Source organism: Pinus tabuliformis, chromosome 7 (genome assembly GCF_031772625.1).
Source record: "Pinus tabuliformis cultivar Carrire ecotype Pingquan chromosome 7, CPIR1, whole genome shotgun sequence".
Taxonomy (NCBI): Eukaryota; Viridiplantae; Streptophyta; class Pinopsida; order Pinales; family Pinaceae; genus Pinus; species Pinus tabuliformis.
In genome coordinates, this window is record NC_142293.1 from 1,049,586,267 (window position 1) to 1,049,606,569 (window position 20,303).

The 20,303-nt window shown below is 38.9% G+C and overlaps 1 protein-coding gene across 2 annotated transcripts in view; it reads left to right on the plus strand.

Moving 5' to 3' along the window:
* LOC149251271 (rho GTPase-activating protein 7-like) overlaps window positions 1-20,303 on the plus strand; it is a 351,010-nt gene that overhangs the window by 76,220 nt on the left and 254,487 nt on the right. For both annotated transcript variants that reach the window (XM_089459324.1, XM_089459325.1), the window contains exons 8-10: window positions 12,914-12,991; window positions 13,187-13,242; window positions 13,439-13,508. In XM_089459324.1, coding sequence (XP_089315450.1) covers window positions 12,914-12,991; window positions 13,187-13,242; window positions 13,439-13,508 — 204 coding nt within the window. The remainder of the gene's footprint in view (window positions 1-12,913; window positions 12,992-13,186; window positions 13,243-13,438; window positions 13,509-20,303) is intronic.

The following is a 20,303-nucleotide window of genomic DNA, read 5'->3' on the forward strand; positions in this document are numbered from 1 at the left end:
AAGTGCTGATTCCACTGAGTACATTTAATATCCTTCAGGGCTGCAAATATGTTGTACTGTTCCTCCTGTTTTTCTTTCAAAACTCAACTCAAGATGGTTTTCAACTGCCAATGCAATGTTATAGAATTGAGGTATTGCTTCTGTTTTCCCCTAGTATTACTAGGGTCAAGAACCGATTGGGTAACCCCATCAATAATATTAGAATCTTAGAAGGCATGCTGATCAACAACAAATAAGAATTCCAGATGAAGAATTTCATATTGAATTTCTAAGGGAGTGGTCAAATTGTATATTGTTGCGGCTTCTTTTGCTTGGGCTTGGGCACGTGGTCTGCCCTGAGGGCCTTGATCATCCCCTCCTCAGTGACTTCGCATGTGCTACTGAGGCATGATGACCAGGCAAGAATTACAACAAAGACCAAATGTTGGGCACCAAACTTTGGAGGGAGAAGTCAGGGTAAAAATAGAGTGTTGAGAGACCGAACAAAAGGGGAAAGAACGTCCCAAACAGGCAAACCCAACATAATCGACCACCACTAGCGGAAAACAAAATAAAATGGGGATTAATTGGTTGGACTTAAGGATGAAATCTGAGACAAAGTTCCAGGGAAGAGTGGCCAAAGACTACCACAAAAATTGACCCTAGGCATAGGCTAAAAACATATAATAAACTCCAGAAAAGCTAAAATGCAGACTAAAGGCACATATTTTACCTCTGATAAGGTCGTCCAAGTTGCCAACCACTCTAGATGCAGACGGGGAGCTAGCGTCACATTGTCCAGGCTCAATATGAAAGCTAGTTTTGGTGGGTGCCGCTAACTTACTTGAATTTTGCTTCCAGAGAGGAACCCCCACCCTTCTGAAGGTCTTCTGTGTACAACATTCATGATTTGTCATGCCCAGGTGCCATTAATCACTGCAACTTCTCTGATAGCCCATACTTTCTCACCCCTAGAAACGATGACTAGTGAGTTCCAAAGCATACAAGTTGACTGTAAAATTTCCACGGGAATGGCTTCACCACCATGAGTATACCCTAGAAAATCCCACCCGCAATAAGGGATATTTAGGGAAATACGATATGCACAACAACAAACCTCCCCTTTGAGCAAGAATGAGTAGGGTTGATAATATCGATATCGGCAAAATATCGGTGAGGGCCCAGAAAACATCTTATCGGCAATATCGATGAAAATATCGGCAAATATCGATAAGCATAAAAAATGCATAATATATTCATTGTTTTCTTTAGATTTTTAAACATATAAAGCAATAACAACATGAAATAAACACATTGGCACATAAATATGAAGAAAGCACTGATATATATGATGTCAAATAGAAATGATACATCAAAGGTGATACCAAATCATGCTGATCCCTGATAATTGTCCAATCAAGGACTCAAATGTGGAGAAACAATACAAAATAACATCACATATATAAAAGTATCTCATCATCATGAGTTATATGTAGCAAAACAAATAAAACTAGCAGCTATCTATCTGAAATAACTGCCCTCTCACCCTTTTACGGGAAAACATGATGGGATGTTTGCCAGACCTGCCCCTCGTAGTAGAAGGCCCTGGCTTGCCCCTGCACCTAATGTCAAGTAATGAGTGCTAGGTATGGAGTTGTGCTCTCCTATATCTATAGCAGATGGTGTTGATGTTGATGCTCCCACAGTCTCCTCCTCCTCCTCGTGCTGCCCCTGCCTCGAGTGCTCCTGCTCTTGCTTACCCTGTTCTAATGGATCATTTAGCTCTAACCATGAAGGTGACTCTTCCAAGATGGGCTCCTCAGACTCCACCCTCCACTGAGACAATACATCAATATTGTCTAAGGAAATGACATTTGGATCCATTGGTGCTTCTATTTGCTTCACTCGAAGTCAGATATTGTAGTGCAAATACACTAAATCATTGAAGCGTGCAAACTCCAACCTGTAAGAGTGTCAAAAAAAACTAATGAGTCTTGAGTCTTGACACTTGAAGGTCATAAATTTAAAAATTAAAATTACAATAAGTGTAATTGCTCAATTGAAGGCTGGAGCTCAAAGTTATACCTGTTGCGTTTTTTTGCATGTATTTTCTCAATTACACTCCAATTGCGCTCACACCCCGAAGAGCTACATGTTTGACTCTAGATTCTTATAGCCAATTTCTGCAAATTTGGTGCCCTTGCACCATAGCTTCTCCACCAAAATATCTACAACAAAATAAAGAAATAAAAAATTCAAAAACTTAAAACATAATTAAACATTCAAATAAAAGTTACATAATTGAATTTAAAAAATCTAGACTTATAAGTAAGGAAATTCTAAATTGAAAATTCTAATTTCTAATGAGTGATGACTTGTCACTTACGTGGCATGAAGAGGGTCCTTTCCCTAATAGCATCATCAAAGCCAAATATGCCAACACAATCTCGATAAAAACTGTATCTCACAATTGATTTTGCTACGAAGTGCAGGATTAGGTACCATCTTATGAATACAGGAATGGAGCCCTTCCATCACCTTTCCATCAAAATCAAAGCCGCATTTGTATGAAAATGCAGGGTTGAGGAAGAGCGCTGCTGCATGAATGGGTCGATGAAGCATCCCTATCCACCGACTATCAATGACATCCCATAACATCATATGCCTATCAAGCCAGTAGAACCCTTGTCTGCATAATAAAAACGAATGGCCTCTTTGGCCCTATCCATGGCCTCATACAAATAAGCCATTGGAGGCTTCTCCCCATCTACCAATCTCAAAACCTTTACTATAGGTTCACTAACTTAGCATGCTTCTTCTACTCCTTGCCAAAACGTGTCAGAGTACACCATTTTTGCAATGGCTCTCCCATCCTGTCTCTTGCTGTATCTACAATCACACCACTCATCAGAAACAAACATTTGCTTCAACTCGAGCTGGTATCGAAGCAAAGACTGAAGAGTAATAAAGTTTGTGGCAAAACGTTTGATTGCAGGACACCGCAACTCCTTGTTTCTAGTGAACCTCCTCATGAGGCTAAGAACAAAAGCATGGTTATAAATAAACTTGGGGATGCTCCTAGCCATATCAACCACCTCCTTGATGAAGGAGAGTTTCCTCATATCCTCAAGCAAAAAATCGATACAATGTGCTACACACGGAGTCCAGAACAATGTGCGATGCCTCTCCATAAGCATCTTGCCGACATACACATAATTAACTGCATTGTCTGTTATGACTTGCACCACATTCTGCACACCAATCTCCCGAATGATCCCATCTAACAACTCACATATTGTTGCTGCATCATTGATATGTGCTGATGCATCCACTGATTTAATAAACACGGTACCTTTAGGACAATGTACCAAGAAATTTAGAAGGGTCCTACCCTTCCTATTTGTCCAACCATCAGACATCATTGTGCATCTAGAAACTTCCCATGTTTTTTTCAGCTCCGCCAATCTAGAGTTGATGTCTTGCTTTTTTGCTTGAAGAATTGGCCCCCACAACTCCTCATATGTAACACTTTTGTACCTTGGGCCCACAACAACAATAGCATCACACATTGGCTTGCAAAATGGATTGGTTTTGGTGATGTTGAGAGGTAAGTCCCTCCAGAAAAGACACCTCCCCATGACTATCTGCTTCTTGCTTCTCCCTCTTTTAACAATTGATTTTATGCCAGGTTGTGCTCCATGTTCTATTCGTGGAACAAAAAATGATGATTTCGCACTAGCAGTAGCAGGGGATGCCGTGGAGCCCCTCCCACTACCCTTAACATCAAAATCAGAAGAAGATATCCCCAAATATCTACCTGCACGTTCAACCTTGTCTCTTTCTCTCTCGTCCTTCTTTCTGTCTTTTTCCTCAATTGCTTCAAGAGCTTTTTGTATAAGCTACGAACTAAAAACTGTACAAATCCCAACATCATGTCCAGTGAGTCTAGCCAGATGGTATTTCAATAGCGTAACCCTTCCTGTCATCCTGGTCTCACACAATTTGCATGATAGATATGCTCGATTTGTCCCACCATCAGGCTCCCCATACTCCCACAATGGGTCCAAGGCTTTTGGCATATTTGAATTTTGTAGTGAGCTAACTCAAACCTAGGGCACCAAAAAATATTTGGAATTAATAAGTAATAACCACCTCATTTTACAAAATATTTTTTTTGCTACATTATTTGCATTGTGAATTCAATGAAAAATCATAAATGACTATAAGAGGGTGCATTTGAAAGTTAAAAAAAAATGGGTTTGTTGTCCAAATATGGAGAAAACCCTTGCATTTGCTCATGGGCATGAAAATCATAGCAAATGGAAAAAAAAACAAGCAAAATGTTTGTAGGTAAATAAGCAAGCTAGAATAACCCTAAATCTATAAAAAAATCATTAACATAGGGGTTTATTAGAACATACCTGTTAATGGAAGAAATGAAGATTGTCTCACTGTTCTTCAATCTTTGATCAACAAAATATTCGTTATTGGTGGCAATAATGGCTATTCAACCCTCGATTCCTCCTTGACAACAAGCACAATGCTCTCCCCTTCCTTCTCCAACAATCAGAAAACAAGAATGAGGAAAGAAAACGATTTTGGCCTTTTCTAGCCGAGGCATTGCATTTTTTCACCCACCTGACGATTTTTTAGGTCATAGCGTGGTATTTTCCCGAAATATCTCCGATATTTCGGAAATATCGCGATATTTTTGGGGAGACAAAATATCGCGATATCTTGGCCCCCGAAAATATCATGATATTTGCGAATATCGACAATATTGTCTTCACTGAGAATAAGAATAAAAAGTTGGTGCTTCCGTGTTTGACATCAGACGCGTTTGCATGTGGGGGGTTGGCCACACCACCCCCCTGTTATATGTATTCTGAGGTGGGGTGGCGGGCCTGCCACCCGATCCCTTGCCCTTCCTCGTTTTCCACCCCCATTGGGGATAATGTATTTATGCTTTCATTATTGAATGTGAATTTGAATCATTCATACACACACATATACACTTAGACACACACACACTTACACACACATTCATACACACACACACACACCTTGACGTGCCCCCTAAATTTTCCTAAAATTTGAGTGTACTCCGACATGCCCCCCTATGTGTCTCTCCACACCCATTCCCCCCCTCCTAGAGTCTTGGTGGAACATAGATAAAGGCTTCAAGGAAAGTTCTCGAACACATGTAATCAAGAAATTACATTTGGTTAAAGTAAACTAGCATGAAAATTAATAAATTACAACAATATACTAGTTTATAAGTAGCAAAAATAGCGCAAGAATCGATGATAATAAAGTGAAAAATTAAGGGCTACATTGAGAGTAGATAAGAGAATTAATTACAACAATTTGTCGTTGTTAAAACTTAAAAGAGCTTATAACAACATTAAAACCCTAGATGTCTGCCCTGAATTATGGCTAAAAAATACACTTTAAATGCCATTTTTGATTTTTCGATATATTCCACAATTTTTAACCCTAGGACATTGACATCCAAGTTAATAGATGTAGAAAATAAATGATTTTGCTATAACTAAACCCTAATTTACCCTAAAAGAATAAAAAATTGATTTTTAAAGTATATGTGATTGTTGCTAAAATATCAAAAGGCAAAAAATATTTTCTTTCTTTGATAAAAGCTTTTGATAACTTTTAATTATACTATCTTCTTATGTTTTCTTTTCATCAAGCAACCATCAAACCATAAAGAACATGAAGATCACAAGAACAATAGAACATAATATGTAGGCTCTTAGCCAGGGCAAATCCCCTCTTAGGGGAAAACCCAATCAAAATTCTCTTCTTATAGAACCAAGACAAAATGAGACATTCAAGACCTCTAGACCAAAACCAAGACCTTCCTCAATCACCAAGTCAAACCTCCAAAAGATCCTCCTTTAGATGAGTCAAAGTTTCCAAAGTCAATGAAAGTCAAATTGCTTTCCTTCCTGGTCAACTATGTTTTTCGACCCCTTGGGCAGAAACCCTAGCTTCACACGTGTGAGAGATAAGAGGCTCAAAAAATCTTTTTTATTCCTTTCTTTGACTTTTGCTCTTCTCCTTTGACCTTCGCACTTCTTGTCCTCTTCTTCTTATTGCAGATCGAACTTGTGATAGATGGATGATCAAATAGGTCGAAGTTTCCTCCAATATATACCTTTTCCAGGAGGTCGAATAGCCACATCAAGGTAGACTTGTCATAGGTAGGGTTGACTTGGTGAAGAAGTCCTTTTTGACTTCTTTTTGGACACAATAATTTTCGTTTTTTTTCATGATACAAAAGACCAAGAAGGGTATTATACATATGATAAAGACTCTTTTGACTTAAGTAAAACCTATAAGCATCGAGAACATGCTTGACCTAGTTGACAAATTAAAAGGAGCATGAAACCCATGCTTCAAGAATAATTTTCTTTTTCTTTTTTTTCTCTTTACATCAAATATACAAAATCAAGAGTACATGAGTCATTATGAAGACCAAACCTAGTTACATCTTTCAACAATTGCCACAAGAGAGGATTAGTGCCTTGGCCCTCTCTCAATCTAGGGCTAATGGAATTTGGAATCAAATAAAATTGGGGGAAAAGGAATGGATGAAGGTTTAAAAGACTAAGGGAGACCAACTTGAACTTGTGGCCCTTGAAAAATTTCAAGGATAAATAAGGGAAAGAGCTACACTTAGGTCACCTGAAAGAACTTGATGAGAAACCTTGTTCAAGGAGAATAATGAGACAAAAATAGCAACAACACTTTGGTGAATGATTGCTAAACTTTATCCATTAACATAAACAAAATAAAAGAAGATAATCGAATTTAGGCTTTTGTGATCCATATCTAGTTTTTGAGAAATCTTTTTCAGTGAAAATCACAGTAAGATTCATTTGTCGACGCGTTTCGAACCAACGAGTCTGGTTCATCTTCAGGACAAGATGAAGAATCGGATCATGGCAACGAGTTAAAGTAGTTGTTCCAACGGCTAAAATGAAACAGCTACTTTAACTCGTTGCCATGATCCGATTCTTCATCTTGTCCTGAAGATGAACCACACCGGCTGGTTCGAAACGCGTCGACAAATGAATCTTAATGTGATTTTCACCGAAAAAGATTTCTCAAAAACTAGATATGGATCACAGAAGCCTAAATTCGATTATCTTCTTTTATTTTGTTTATGTTAATGGATAAAGTTTAGTAATCATTCACGAAAGTGTTGTTGCTATTTTTATCTCATTATTCTCCTTAGGTTTCTCATCAAGTTCTTTGAGGTGACCTAAGTGTAGCTCTTTCCCTTTTTTATCCTTGAAATTTTTTAAGGGCCACAAGTTGGTCTCCCTTAGTCTTTTAAACCTTCATCCATTCCTTTTCCCCCAAGTTTGTTTGATCCCAAACTCCATTAGCCCTAAATTGAGAAAGGGCCAAGGCACTAATCTTTTTCGGTGAAAATCACATTAAGATTCATTTGTCGATGCATTTCGAACCAGCCAATGTGGTTCATCTTCAGGACAAGATGAAGAATTAGATCATGGCAACGAGTTAAATAGAGAGACAAATCATTCCAACGGCTAAAATGAAACAACTATTTTTGAGTCAAAAGTAGCTGTTGTAGTGATTTGTCTCTCTATTTAAATTGTTGCCATGATCTGATTCTTCATCTTGTCCCAACGATGAACCACACTGGCTTGTTCAAAACACGTCGACAAATGAATCTTAATGTGATTTCCATTAAAAAAGATTTCTCAGAAAAAAGAAGATAATTTACATCGATTAATATGCATCCATCAATGTTCATCAATAATCTTCCATGAAAAGCGAATGCATCCACAACATAAGTTTCCCCAAAGAAAGTTCCTCAACTAGTGCTCCATAGCGATCTAGATAAAAGATGCTAATCCAAGAGAAGTGATCTCTCAACAATGTGCAATGGCTTAAATGAGGCTAGCTCTGCCCTATATATACAAGGGAAACCAAACGCCTTACCTCCCTTAAACTAATAATTCACTAAAAGACCTAAAACTATAGTAATCCATGATATAAGGTAGGATAGGTTTCATGTCAACTCCCAAATGCCTCTAAAGTGAAATTACAATGCTAAAACATGAAAATATCCTCCAAAATTGCCACATGTGTGAGTGTAGAGGCCTCATGAAGGTGACACCATCTCCAAAAGGGGACGTGAAGGCTCCAAAAGTCATGTGTCTCCCCAAAAGGTGCCATGCATCATCAAAAGGTCATGCCTCTCCATCAAAAGGTGTCCCCTCTTCATCATATGACCCATCAAGTGTCACATCCCATCACATGTGCAATGTCCTCCATCATCATCATGATGCCATTAATGATAGGGACTTCATGACCTCTCCAAAGAGGTGCCTCATCATCATCATGTCCAATGTCATCATGCTAAGCATGAACATTATGCATAGGGTAGAACATCATCAAGGGGCTCCAACATCCATCAACAAGTCTCCAAGGCCCTCCAAAGGGTGTATATTACCATCCATGAAGTATATGATAAGCATCGTCAATGCCCTTGCCATGATCTGATTCTTCATTTTGGTGGTGATAATGTCTCAATGCTAAGAAGGTCGAAGTGGAAGAGTAGTTAGCATTGAGACATTGTCACCACCGAGATCTAATCATTGTTATCGAGATCTCCTTACTGTATCATCACCTTCTTTTTGAGATCTTCTTTTTGTGGTGGTAGTGAGATCCTTCTATTGTGATGACAACATAACCTTCTTACTGAGGTGGCACCGAATCCTTCTTACTGTTGTCAAACCAAAACCAGAGATTGCATCGAAAATGTAAAAGATCTGAATCGAATCATAGCACAAAACTTGTAGCCTATCATAGCACTGCGCTGTAGCTTCTACCGAACTGTGGTCTCCATTATAGCATTGAATTGTAACTTCTATATACCCTTATCCGAGCTGTGTTCCTCTGTTGTAGCACCGAGACCTTCTCTTTGAAATTCAAACTTCTGTTCCTATGATTAGCCATGAAAGATCCTCGCTTTTCCTTCATCACCCATCTGAGTTCCTTCGGCAATTTCACATCCGAATTAGTCTCTTTTCTTGTCACTGTACTCTCCTATCTGAATTACTAAGAAATTCGAAATTTTCTCTACAATTTTCCACCCAAATTTCAGAGGGATCCGAACTCCTTCAAGACCCTTCACACATATATATAGTGGTTTGCTGATGAACATAGGTCGACATGACCTTATGAAGGAATGTGTCTCGAATTAGGTGAGCTGACATGAGTCTTCTACTTCATCTTGAGGCCCGACTTGAAGAGGAGAACTTGTGCTTGTCTTTGGAGGGTTTCATGACAATTTTATAGACTCATATACATTCGTAATATGCCCAAGAAGGGTTCTTCATACATGACATTGACTCTTTTTGACTTTAATGACAAATCCTAAAGGCTCTCAATGGGAGCTATCTAAAAATAAATTCTCTTGCTCATGAAATCCATGAAGCAAGCATTACAATAATAATTTTATTTTTCTTCTTTTCATCGTTTAGGAAAATCACAATTACATGTCATTATGAAGACCGAACCTAGTTACACTTTTCAACATACCTCTCCATAAGTAACCAACCAACAACAACATAATTTGTAGCCTTGTCCATTATGATGTCTACAACATTTTGTAGACCTACCACCTGAATGAATACATCCAACAAATCACATAATAATTGTGCATCTTTGATATGTGCAGATGCTTCAACACATTTCATAAACGTTGTCCCCAAGAAGTTAATAAGGGTTCTACCCTTTTGATCGGTCCAATCATTTGACATCATTGTGCATCTCGTGTACTCCAATGATGCCCCAAAATGCTCGAATCTAGCAGTGCAATCAAACTTTCCATTTTGAAGAATATGCCTGCTCAAGTCATCATAGGAAGGGACTTTGTAACTCGAGCCAACAATAGCAATAACATCAAACATAGCCTGGGAAAATGGATTGTTTTTAGCATTCCTAAAGGGAATGTCACTCCATAGAAAACACCTACCCACTAACTTATCAACTTCTTCCTTCTCCTTTCTTTTAAGCATTGACTTGATAGACAATTGTGCACCAGGTGTTGTTCTAGGAACTAAAAATGATGAGGTAGATGTGGGGTTGGCCATTGTAGAAGCTGATGCTGAAGAAGTAGAACCACTCTCACTTGCCCCCACTCCCTCCCCTTGCAATTTGACTTTTCATAGCTTCCTTGTTACTTCTGGCAAAATCTTTATCATCTAATGATTTGATGGCAATACGCATGATTTCTGGAGACACTTTTGGGCAAATTCCTACGTCATATACTAGAATTTGTCCAAGGTGGTATTTCAATTGAGATATTCCCCCTGTCACATGCTTCCCACACAACCTGCAATGCAAATTTTGTCTATTGAACCCTCCATCGGGTTCACCATATTACCACATAGGGTACAAATGCCTTGGCGTGTTTATTCTTTAATGTAAGATTGAACTGAGGGTACAAGAATAATTTTAAAAAGTAAAAATCAACATTTTTACAATCAAGAAACCCTCTCCACTTAATGAAACAATAATGGCAAAAAAACGCACTCCCTGTGTTGAAGGATGTAACTAGTGTCGATCTTCATAATTGTATTTGTCAAAAGAAAAGAAAAATAAATTTTATTTTAAAAGAAAAATATTTTTGAAGCATGGGTTCCCCTAGATAGGGATTTTGCTCTGGCTGAGTGCCTATATCTTGTGTTCCTTCTTCTTGTGATTTTCATACATTTTGATTTGGTAATTGCTTGATGGAAGATAACATAATTAAGAAGTAAAAGAAGCCAACATACATCGCAAATAATTATCAAGAAAAGAGGAATCAAACCTACATGCATTGATTTCTCAACACCCTGCCCATAGCAAAATCATGGAAAATAAATAGGTGACTGAAACCCAAGGTAAAACTAAGAGAAAACAAAAAAAACAGGGCTGAATTTGATGCCCATACTAGCAAGTGTGCGACCTGTTGGCAAAGTCAGTCCACAGTGCATTTTTTTTTGAGATGGATCCTAAATATCATCGGCTTTTTCCTCTTTAAGCTTAGGAAATTTGTTCTCCTGCTACTTTGCTCTCTAACCCTGGCCTCTATTTGCAAAATGAGGGGAAAAAAACCAAAAATAAATTTATGAATGCAATTGGGCATGTATGTCCAATTTTTCCAATCGTGTCGCGATAATATCGCGATTTTTTCAGGGAGAAAAAAATGCTGAAATATTGCCGCCTTGAAAAAAGTGCGATGTCCCAATATTATTGCGATGTTTGCAGCACTGGTGTCTACATTGTGCAGATTGTAGGTGGAAGGAGGGCAACTGTGAATTGTGAGCCAAAGAGGGATGGTGCAATTGAATGGCAATCGATGAATCATGAATGATTGAAACTTTGAAGGATTTGAACCTGAAATGAATATGAATGTTATATATTCGGCTTTTTGTATGTTATTTTAATTTGTTTATGATTATGGTTAAAATCCACTCAGGCCAAATTTTGTCCATCGAACCTTAGGTAAGGGATTACTTGGATTTCTTTAAAATTTTATTTCTATGCTAAAAAAGCATTAAGAGAAACGTTCCAAGATCACAATAGTTTTGATGAGTTAAGTTGATGTTGTGGCAAATATTTTGAAATTATGATCTAATTTGGGTATTACTCACTACATTATAAAAGAGTACTCTTCATTTTCAACCCTCTTAGAGTCACAAAGATGATAAATTCTTTCAACCCATGGTATTTTGCGAATTGTTCAATGCGTAGTTTCACTACGTGGCTTGTGAGAGTTTGTTCTCATTTTAGCAATGTTGTTTTTCTTCTTTATGGTAGTCAAAATGGAGACATACTCTTGATTTTCTAGGTTAGGGTTGATCACCTCTTTATAATAGCTTTATTTCTTTTACCCTGTAATTTTTTATCACACCAGAAATTCTCCTTAAACTTGGATATTATAATATTTTTTATGTTTTTGTTATTCTGCAAAATGACTTCTTCCTTTATTATCCTATCATTTAGCCAAGACTTGGCATCTTTATGCCATCCCTTCCTGAGCCACAGGTGGTTTTGGTTGGATTTTGAGTAAATTTTGGAGAGCCTGTTGTTTTCCATGCCATTGGTTTTGTTCTTGTATATTAGGTACCTAATCATAGCCACACTCAAAATGGGGGAAATGCTTGGTTCTACGAGGAGGATAGCATAAAATTCTAATGTCCACCTCTAATGATCTTCTGTCACTTGTTTCATTTAAACATATGTAACATTACAATCAGTTCTGATTGCCAGAGTTTCTATTTTTTGGTTATGAATGTAGGCATGGTAAATTTCATTCAATTCTGGTTGCTTAGTTATCTGTATTTTTGGGTTATGAATGTAAGCATAGTAGATGTTATTTATCTTCTGTAAATGTTGGGTGGAATTTAATATGTGCTTTTCTTGTATTAGCTGCCTGTCTACGCCTTTTACATCTCAAAAGCCAAAATATTGCGCTGTTGTAATATTTTCATCTCTATTTGGACAGTCAGCGAGTTATTGGTTTTACAAATCAATATTGCAATGTAAAGTCGTTTCAAAGCTATATGTTCTATCATTTTTATGTGAGTTATTTTGATCGAGGAGATTGGTAGCGTGTTATAGGGATGATATAAAAATCGTAACGTTTTCATGTGATATTGGTGAAGTCTGTTATGCCTTTTGTTTTGAACAGAGTCGGTGTGGATTATGCTTTCACTTGGAGATTTTGAGTCAACCACATACTGTTAGGGATTCACTTATGCCATTTTGGCAAGAACCCCAAATCATAAATTTCTCTCTTATAATATCTGTGAAACTGCAACTCAATGTGGCATTCACAATTAATATTCTTAGGCAGACAACTAAGCACGCTAATTTGCCTTTGGAACAGGAGTTAAAGTAGAAGGTATTTTGCGGCAGTCTGCAGATGTTGATGAAGTCGATCGACGAGTTCGTGAATATGAGCAAGGTAGGCCCATTGAATGCTCTTTTATTGTTTAACATTAGACCATGTCTAAAGCAGTGCACTTAGTTATTAGATTATAGTTAATAACTTTATTCAAGCGATGCTTTCCTTGCCTCTTTAAATGCCTATTTCGTTCTTTCTTTGCTTCATTCCTATTTCAGTTTGAGTCCTGTGATTGACATTTTGCTGACCTTCCAGGAAGAAATCAATTTTCGCCAGATGAAGATGCACATGTTGTGGGTGATTGTATCAAGGTTTGAACATACCTCTTTTAAGATGGAAAAATGTTATTAAGGAAATTTTGTGTTATATTGCTTTGCTGCTAATTGCCATATCATGATCTTTTATGGATTGGAGTGTTGGATTCATTTTTTTTGAGGGTTTTCTGTTAGTTTTTGTACTTGAGTTTTCTGTCTGAAATTCATCATAATTGCTTTGCCTTTTTTGCAGCACGTGCTGAGGGAGCTACCGTCCTCACCAGTTCCAGCCCCATGTTGTACCGCACTTTTAGAAGCACATAGTAAGGCAATGTTAGAGATATCTTTCCATTATTTTTTTGTATTGTTTTGTTTAAATTTGTGACTTTACCTCAATGCTTTGCTGTAGTAAGTGGGCTGTTTTGATCTACTTTTCCTGTAATTTTTTAAGTCCTTTGCTTCGTTAACTTGAGTCTTTTTCAAAGCTCATAATAGTATTTGGGTACATTACTTTATTGAGTCATGCGCTAGTTTGCATCATATAAGTGCTAGTTTCCCTAAAGTTCACTTGCTTGATTCAGACAATTGTCATTGTTGTTGTCACCTGTGTGCACATCACTGACAAATCAATGTCTTCATTGGTTCTTGATCCCTGTAGACCTTACTCTGATGTGATTTCATAACAAAATGTTTGCACCTTTGACAATCATCGTTGCAGGTCATTGTTTGTTTGGAATTGCAGCATCGATTATTGTTGTTTGTTTTCTTTTATTTACATTATTTTTCTTAGTACCTGATAATTCCCTCTTTCACAATCATGACTTTCTTCTCCTGTTTCAAGCATTATATCTTCAATCACAGGTATCATTATCATTCATGTTGCATATATTAAAAAATTGTTTATCTGTGCAGTCTGTTTATGGGCATCGTTTATGTTTTCAATTTGTGAACTGTGCACATTTTCTTTCATGATTTTCCCAATTTCCCTCTCCCTTACGAAGCAACATCTTCTCTTGGGGAAATGAGAGTTCCAAATGAATGGAGAGTGGTGGTGCACAGGTTATACGAACTTGTCAAAGCTAAAATCAAAACAATAGGAGGAATGTCAAAGAGTTCAACCACAATGTAGGAGTAAAGGCAAGCTGCCCCCTCCGCCCCCCCTCGCTTTTCAAGAAATACACAGAAAAATTAGAAGAATAAAGGATTTGTAACAAAAAGTCTACTTTATATGAACAAGTTATTTGAACAGGTCAATGCTTAAATTAATTGAAAAGAATGCCTGAGAGTTTTAACAGTGATGTTGGAGTGAAGCAAGTCTACTGTCTACCACGTCCACTCCACACTGTTTGGGCGTTACATGGACAGACTAGTGTTATGAATATAATTTATGTAAAAGTAATAAATATAGATAATAAATAATAAACATAATAATTAGTTAAACAAAGAGGCATGTCTAAGGAGACATGACCGTTCATAAAGGGACACCTGCTTGGTATATAAGCAGGCCCCTCATTCTCAATTGTATCATCATTCTTATTCTTACATTTTAATATATATTCTTGTATCCTCAATGGAGATTTACGTATTCCAAGTCTTTTAGAGCATTTAACTTGAAATCTCTGCGTCAGCTCCTGTTGCCTCTGCGTTAGCCTCTCTGCTATGTATTCTTCAGCCTCAGATGGAAATCCCTTGCTGAACTGCCCCTCACTGCAACTGATCACTAACTCAATTTCCTCAACAAACCTCGCCCCAGAAAATCGAATTCTTGATCTCTCTTGGTGTGTCTCCAACTGACCGTCAAGCCTCCTCTTATACTTTTCCTGTTGACGATTCAACGACCGAGATTAAGTCCCTAATCAACGACTAAGATTAGAACTGGGTTGATCCTCGTCACTTAGAACTTTCTCACCCATTTTATATTAATAAACATTAATATTTTTATTTTCCTAAGTTTAGACTTAGGGACCCATTAAAAATATTAATTGTTTTAATATCTCTTCATCCGGCTAGAAATTTTCCAAACGATTTCTGGGTCTTGGTGATATCATGTGCCTTAGCCTCTCCACCAAATTTCATGGCTAGAGCACGTTCGATGCTACCAAAAATCAACATTTTCCACTAAGTGACTTTTGCCTCCATTTTAATAAAATAATAATTTGTCGCCAATCTCCAATAAAATAATACTTGCCACCTTTCTCCAAAATAGTATTTGTCCCCTTTACTTAATATCACCAAAACTAGGCTAGATTCCCATGCTCACAAAGTTGGGGATATTATAGTCCTCCCCGCCAAAAATTGCTTGTCCTCAAGTAATGCCATAAGAAGCGACCCCTTTGCTTGCTAATCAACACTATCATCACTAGTAATATTAGGGTCCCAAATGTGCAACTTATTCAGCGCCGATCTCTGCATTGTCTGATCATGAAGCAATCTTTCAATACCAGGATCCCAAGGCATCATGATCAATGTGAAACACCCCTTGCTCCACTCACCGTCCGACCAGGTATAAGCTCTAGAAGCCATTTGCATACTATCAATAACTAGAGCATCATGATAATGTAGGACTTTGTCCAACTCTCCATGAAGCTGCCCTACGAAGTAGTCCACCTCATGCACACCAAGAGTAAACTCTTTTAGATATAGCCTGATTGAGGACGAAGTCTCTCCCGCATGAGCTCCTCCTGATATCCTCCTGCTGACTAACGTGCCATGCTAATGAAGTCCGCCACACCATCAACGAGTCACTGAAGCCCAATGGAAAATCTGAGTGATCTTCCTTTATAATAGCCAGCTCATCCCTAAAGGTCGTTGAGCTATCTAGTACTGCGATGCTCTCTTCCATGCTCGTCTCAGAAAAGCGCCACCATGTTGTCATTGCGCCACTCTGACTCGAATAGGTTGCCCATCGTGTGCACACTGCAACCTCCTCCCCTGAAACCTGAAGGCGAAATATCGACGAAGGCCAAGTTCATCCTGCCCAGATATCTACCCACCCATCGCTAGTCTCAATCCTGAGTTGCAACTGAAGAAGCCTTCCTCGCCAAACAATGGAGGCCTCAGTGATCCCCCATGTGTCAACCCCAAAGTGAGCTAGATCACCCTCTGCTATGGTCCTGCTCCTCACGAGATGGAGTGGCCTGTCAACCAACTGAATCCCTGGATCCCCTAGCTAGACTTGTTGCAACATAGCTCTAACAACTGCTGGAATCCGTCTGTTCCTCGTCCCTAGTCCCTGCATGCAACCAACATATAGGCCCCATATATCATGAACTAATCTGATGCATGCTAAATTGTCCTGTGCCTGCCATTGCGTAGTACCGATGATTACTGAAAGCCACATGTGCCAAATAACTACCCCCTGAAGGCAACCAATAGATGGGTATCTGATACTTGTAATCGACTCAATGTATGTGGACCCGTCTTGCTCCTGCCAACCATCACCACTGAGTCTGCCATTCGCCCTCTCAATAATGTGCCAATACAATGTCTAGAGGTCGGACACATATTGGAAAGCTTCCTCAGCTGTACATGGTATCCTCTGCTCTTGCATGGTCCTAACATGCCCTGTGGAAAGAGTGACACATGTTTCCCTCGTGACTAGCTCCCTAGGCGTAGGCTCACTAATGAACGATATACCACCCCTATAGATGATCACCTCATCCCCTAACCTTTGGCTTTCAACTCGTGCACCGACCCAATGCCACCGCTGAGAAGTCTCTCCTCTAGTGCGTTGAGTGTCATCCCAATATGTCGGGTGAACTCCTTGTCCTCCGTTGCTCGTGCCCAGAGTGTCAAAGGACAACAGCCAAATCGTCTGTGCTTGTAAGTGATGTATAAGAAGGACATGCATGTGAGTCCCCATGGATACCATCGAGTATCGCTCATCTGCGTCCCCGTCAATCCTTGGTGAACTACACCCAAAGGAATGCTCGGTGTCTCCGTTCATAAGTCTCCTTGGAGGCAACCCTCCAAGATCTCGCTGTGCAACACCATATGCCCCTACATCCCACCTAGTATCCCTGTCCTCCTCGACTTGGCACTGTACCCTGCGGCTTATCCCTGTACACCACTGGATACCCTGTTCTACTGTTGTAGCATCTTGTGCCGTCTTGTATCCTGCTTGTGTCACTATACCTGGCACTCCCTACATGTATTCGATGTGATGTGAGTCGCTCAATTGAAGCCAACAAGCTACATCAAACGACCACGCATCTCCATGCTCCTTTGTAGGCCACTGCTCATCATTGCATACGTCTATACAACACTGGATGCTAGGGTCTAAAATTAGGTCTGTATGCATCAGGTCGCATCCCTCTGCATAACATTGGACTTTTGGAATATCTTTGTGCACCCCTCGGTACCACTGCCTACTTTCGTACCACCAATACAAATGCAGTGTTAGCAGTGGCAGTGCTAACAGTAGTACAAATGTAACATTTGTGCAGTAGTTGGTGGGTGGCGATGTCAGACATCAACAACGCAGAGGGAGATGTTACAGAGAAGGGTGATGCTTCAACAGGTTGCATTACTAGAGCACATTCCTCGCTAAGATGGAGTGTTGATTTTTGGTAGCATTGGATGTGCTCTAAGCCTCAAAATTTGTAGGGAGGCTTGGACACATGTATTGCACAATACCCAAAAATCGTTTTGGGAAATTCCACTCGGAATTAGTTTTATTGAAATAATTAATTATTTTTAATGGGTGCCTAAGTCTAAACTTAGGAAATTAAAATAATTAAAGGGCATTATTGTAGTTGTGGGTGAAACTTCTAGAAGAAGACGAGGATCAAGCCAAAATGATCTGAGCCATTGATTAGGATCTAATTTGGGCCGTTGGTTCTCAGCAGAAGGATTATAAGAGGAGGCTTGATGGGCATTTGGAAGACACATTGAGTGGAGATGAGAAGATCAAATTTCTGAAGCACAACAGTTGCCGAAAGAGGAATTTGAAGTTATCTTTTGTAGTGAGGGGCAGAGATAGTATCCAGAGTGAAGTTTCTCCTGGGACAGAGAGTACAAGGTAGAGAGGGAAGAACGATGTCCAAAGAGGCTGACGCTGGGCCACGAAGAGCTATGCTGTGGCAGCGCAGAGCCTACGAGGGAGATCAAATTCCTGTTGAGGAAATAGAGTTTCAGATGTCGAGAGCCAAGGTGTGAGACCGGGAGGCTGAGAGCTGAATTTCTAGCCAGTAGAGGATCAGAAGGAGGGGCAGCGCAATCCTAGCAGAGGTGACGTAGAGACTGTGTGGGGTTGTCGCATTTTTGCGCAGAGGCTCATTTCTAGTGAGATCAAAGCCGATTCTTCCAGTGATAGGGTGAGATCATCTCACTATTTGTTTTGCCCAGTTTCTCTCTGTATCTGATAGCCAGTTGAGCATCCAACGAATTGTACTCAGAATTACTACAACTTAATAATAAAACCCTCAGCTGCTGCACCGGTTTTCCCGCATTGGGTTTTTTCGGGGACATTTGTCCAAAAATAACTGTGTATATGTGTGTGATGTTTATTTATCTCAAGTGCTGTATTTAGTTTCCGCAGTTTTTATTTTTGTAGGCTGCAGTGTATTTAATTCGATATTTGTTGTAGCAAACAAGTAAATTGTTTAAAGAAATTAACAATTAGAAGAATTAACATTGGTCGCTGCAGGGTAAATGAGTTTGATACTATGTATCTTTCCTTTTGATGAGACTTGTACTCCCTTGGGTTATTACTGAGAGGCCAATGGATTGGTTGGGGAGATTGATCTTGAGAGAGAGAATGAAAAGTACCTCCTTAGCTAAGAGGGAGTGTTAAAAAATGGTAGCTGTGCTTGGTATTTTCATTGGAAAAACAAAGAAGATTTTCTTCTTAACCAAGTCAGCCTCATTTGGACGAGTCGGCCCCACCTATTGAAGGGGTTTGACCCCAAGGTCAAAACCCACCTCCTAGCACTCATATAAATTAGCATTCGATTGACCTCATTTGGATCCACACACAACATCCATTCGATCTGAACACAAGAAGATCTGTTCACACGTGCGAGGAGAAGAAGAATAAGAAGTTGTGAGTTGACCATAGTTTGACCTCTGTCTGACCAGCATTGACTTGATTTGTTTCTCTTTGATTTGGCCCAGTTTTGACTGAGGTTTGAAGGCTGAAGTTTATTTGTGATTAATTTACTGTGGTTGACTGAAGTTCTGCTCCTGTTCTGGCTTTTTGACTGAGGGTTGACCGCAGGTCAACTTCTATGATTTTACTGGGACTTTGAACAAGTTTTCTGTGGATATTGCAGGCTGAATTTCTGTCCTTTGACCAGCTACCTCATGCTGAAATTCAGCCCCTCTGTTGCAGACTTTGACTTGGACAGTGCATTGACTGTTCTTTCATACGACTGGTTTGACATGAGGTTTTTTGTGGTCAGGGATTGGCAATTTGACTGGAATATTCTGATGTACATTTTGAAGAAATGAACTCTCTCTCATAAGGAAAGATTGCTGGTTTTTCTCCTTGTGGGTTTTGCCTTGGTCATTGACCAAAAATTTGGTCTCTTGTTTTTCTGTTTTACTGTGATCTCTATTGCTCTATTGAAGAAGTTATTGTTGAATTTTTTCATGTATAACTGGTTAATTATTAATTTATTGGAATACTCTAGAGAAGTAAAGTTGTATCATTGGAAGTAGTTATCAGTTTGAAAAAAAGAAGACATTGTACCAGTCTTCATTGCACTAGAAAATCAACATCATTTACACTCTCTTCAAGACTTTACCTTAGAGATAACTCACTATTTGCATTCCACACCCTTATACTACCGATAATAATATATGGCAAAACAAAAAAGGAAAAAAGAAACAGAAACGACATGTGGCAGTCACCTCAACATTTTGTTATGGCCATAGAAGCTGCCATTATTTTTACTTCGCCTACTGCTATAGCCCCAACTCTGCCACTTTTTTCAACCATTGAAATTCTTGTCACATCATCATCCTTAACAATTTAACACTGTAAAAGTTACTTTTCAACAATGAAATACTGTTATATGCCGCTGAAGAAATGCTGCAACCAGAGATAAATACTCCATTATATTCAATACTATCATCTGGAATAAAAGTCACTATTAAACGAGGAATAAAACCTGTGA